The sequence below is a fragment of the Chrysochloris asiatica genome, unplaced genomic scaffold (genome assembly GCF_000296735.1).
Source record: "Chrysochloris asiatica unplaced genomic scaffold, ChrAsi1.0 scaffold00004, whole genome shotgun sequence".
In the NCBI taxonomy this organism is placed as follows: Eukaryota; Metazoa; Chordata; class Mammalia; order Afrosoricida; family Chrysochloridae; genus Chrysochloris; species Chrysochloris asiatica.
This window is the reverse complement of record NW_006408522.1, coordinates 46294281-46296096: the sequence shown is the minus strand read 5'-3', so window position 1 is coordinate 46296096 and position 1816 is coordinate 46294281. Positions and strand designations below refer to the sequence as shown.

The 1816-nt window shown below is 46.9% G+C and overlaps 1 protein-coding gene across 1 annotated transcript in view; it reads left to right on the top strand.

Moving 5' to 3' along the window:
• The first annotated feature begins 219 nt into the window (after positions 1–219).
• The window catches only part of EMC7 (ER membrane protein complex subunit 7), a 23336-nt gene continuing 21739 nt past the window's right edge, over positions 220–1816 (top strand). The window contains exon 1 of the mRNA XM_006831812.1: positions 220–539. Within this exon, the coding sequence (XP_006831875.1) occupies positions 307–539 (233 nt within the window). The 5' untranslated portion in view covers positions 220–306. The remainder of the gene's footprint in view (positions 540–1816) is intronic.

Sequence of the window (1816 nt, the reverse complement as noted above, 5' to 3'; positions counted from 1 at the left end):
CTTGCCCTTCTCAAACGTAACCACAGCAACACACATTTCCCTACTTTCACTATGTGGGCAGCTCCTTTCAGCAGCACTTGACAAGCTACTCTAACTGCCTCTCAATCCTGAACAGGAGGAGTTTGGGACAGTATTTCGGCCTCGCAAAGTGATTGCGCAAGGCTTTGACACTCTAATTTGAGCTGACAAGCCTGGCCAGATCAGTCGCGCAGTGATGACGACACCAAGCCGGTGGCGGCGGTGGCTGCGACTCAGAAAAGGGGAGGGTTTTCGGAGCTGCCGGCCAGACCACTGAGAGCAGCTGTCATGGCGGCCGCTCCGTGGGGCTGTTTTTCAGTCCTTCTGCTACTGCTAGCAGGGGATGTCCAGAGCTCGGAGGTGCCTGGAACTGCTGCCGAGGGGACAGGAGGAAGTGGGGTCGGCGTAGGTGACCGCTTCAAGATTGAGGGGCGTGCAGTTGTTCCAGGGGTGAAGCCCCAGGACTGGATCTCGGCAGCTCGAGTCCTCGTAGACGGAGAAGAGCACGTAGGCTTCCTTAAGTGAGCATCCTGAGGGCTGCGGGAAAGCGGTTGGGATGGAGGCTGAGGGATAGGAGAGCTAAGTGTCAGGACAGGACAACGTCGCTGTCGGAGGGTGAAGGGGCGGGCGCCGCTAGCGGTCTGTGCCCGGAGACCTTTGCAGTCCGTGGGGCGCCTTCCCCTCACGCCTCCATAGCTCAGTCGTGAGAATTCTGGTGCTCCCACGGGGCCAGAGCAGTGGGGTTATTTTAAACCTCAGTTTAGCCCTTTATGGGAATTGACCGCTCCTGAGTCCGGGGACAGGGCTTATTTGTCCCCTCACATTTTATCTGGTTTCCTAGGCATCTGGCCTATTCTTTTTAGTCTTTTGGTAGCTTGGTGTTGTGTAGAGAGATGCTAAACAAGTGGGAATTCTCAAAACCCAAAGGGCTTCTAGTGATGACATAGACTGGGAAGCGAATGCTGTTGCTTCTAAAATTAATGGGCCCTGAAGTCCCTAATCAAAGCTCCTGTTTTGGCTTGGGGTGGGATTGTTGTTCTTTTTAACACCTGAATTCATTGAGGGATTTACAGCATCACACTTGGCATTTATGTGAGACTAAGTTTCTTCTCTACATCTTTTCTTCCACACTCTGCCCTTTTCAGCTATGATTATATATTGAGCTTCAGCCTATATAAAAAGATGGTGAGTTAGCACACACGTTTTGCAGCCTACTTCTCAAATGCAGAGAAGGTATGATATTTTAAATCTTTACATTGCTGCTTGGAAAGTGAAACTGCAAAATGAAAGAGAATACTTAAGGAAGTGTTTTTTGCTGAGCCTGTTCACCAGCAAAGGATACCCTGAAACCTAACTATTTAAATGTGAGCCTTTAATTCTAAATCTGCTTTGCAAATCTGTTGAGTCCATCCTGATGTCTTTGAATGAGAATTTCAACTATGATTAATAAATAATGACAAGAAGTTTACAACCATTATTTTAATAGTATTGTAATTAATGATCTGGTGTTCTTTAGGGTCCACCATAATTAATGGTTCTTTAATAATAAAGTTTTCGTTATACTTTGGAAAATAAGCCTTCATTGAGAACTTGGCCGCTCTTTTCTGCAGTGTACAATTCTTTAAAAAAAAAAAATTGCTGTTTTTAATTTTAAAGTAATATATAAGTAATATAGCGTAGTGGTTACGAATCGGGCTGCGAACCTAAAAGGTCAGCGGTTCGAAACTACCAGCTGCTCCGCGGGAGAAAGATGAGGCTTTCTACTCCCGTAAGGATTTACACCCTCGGAAACCCTGTA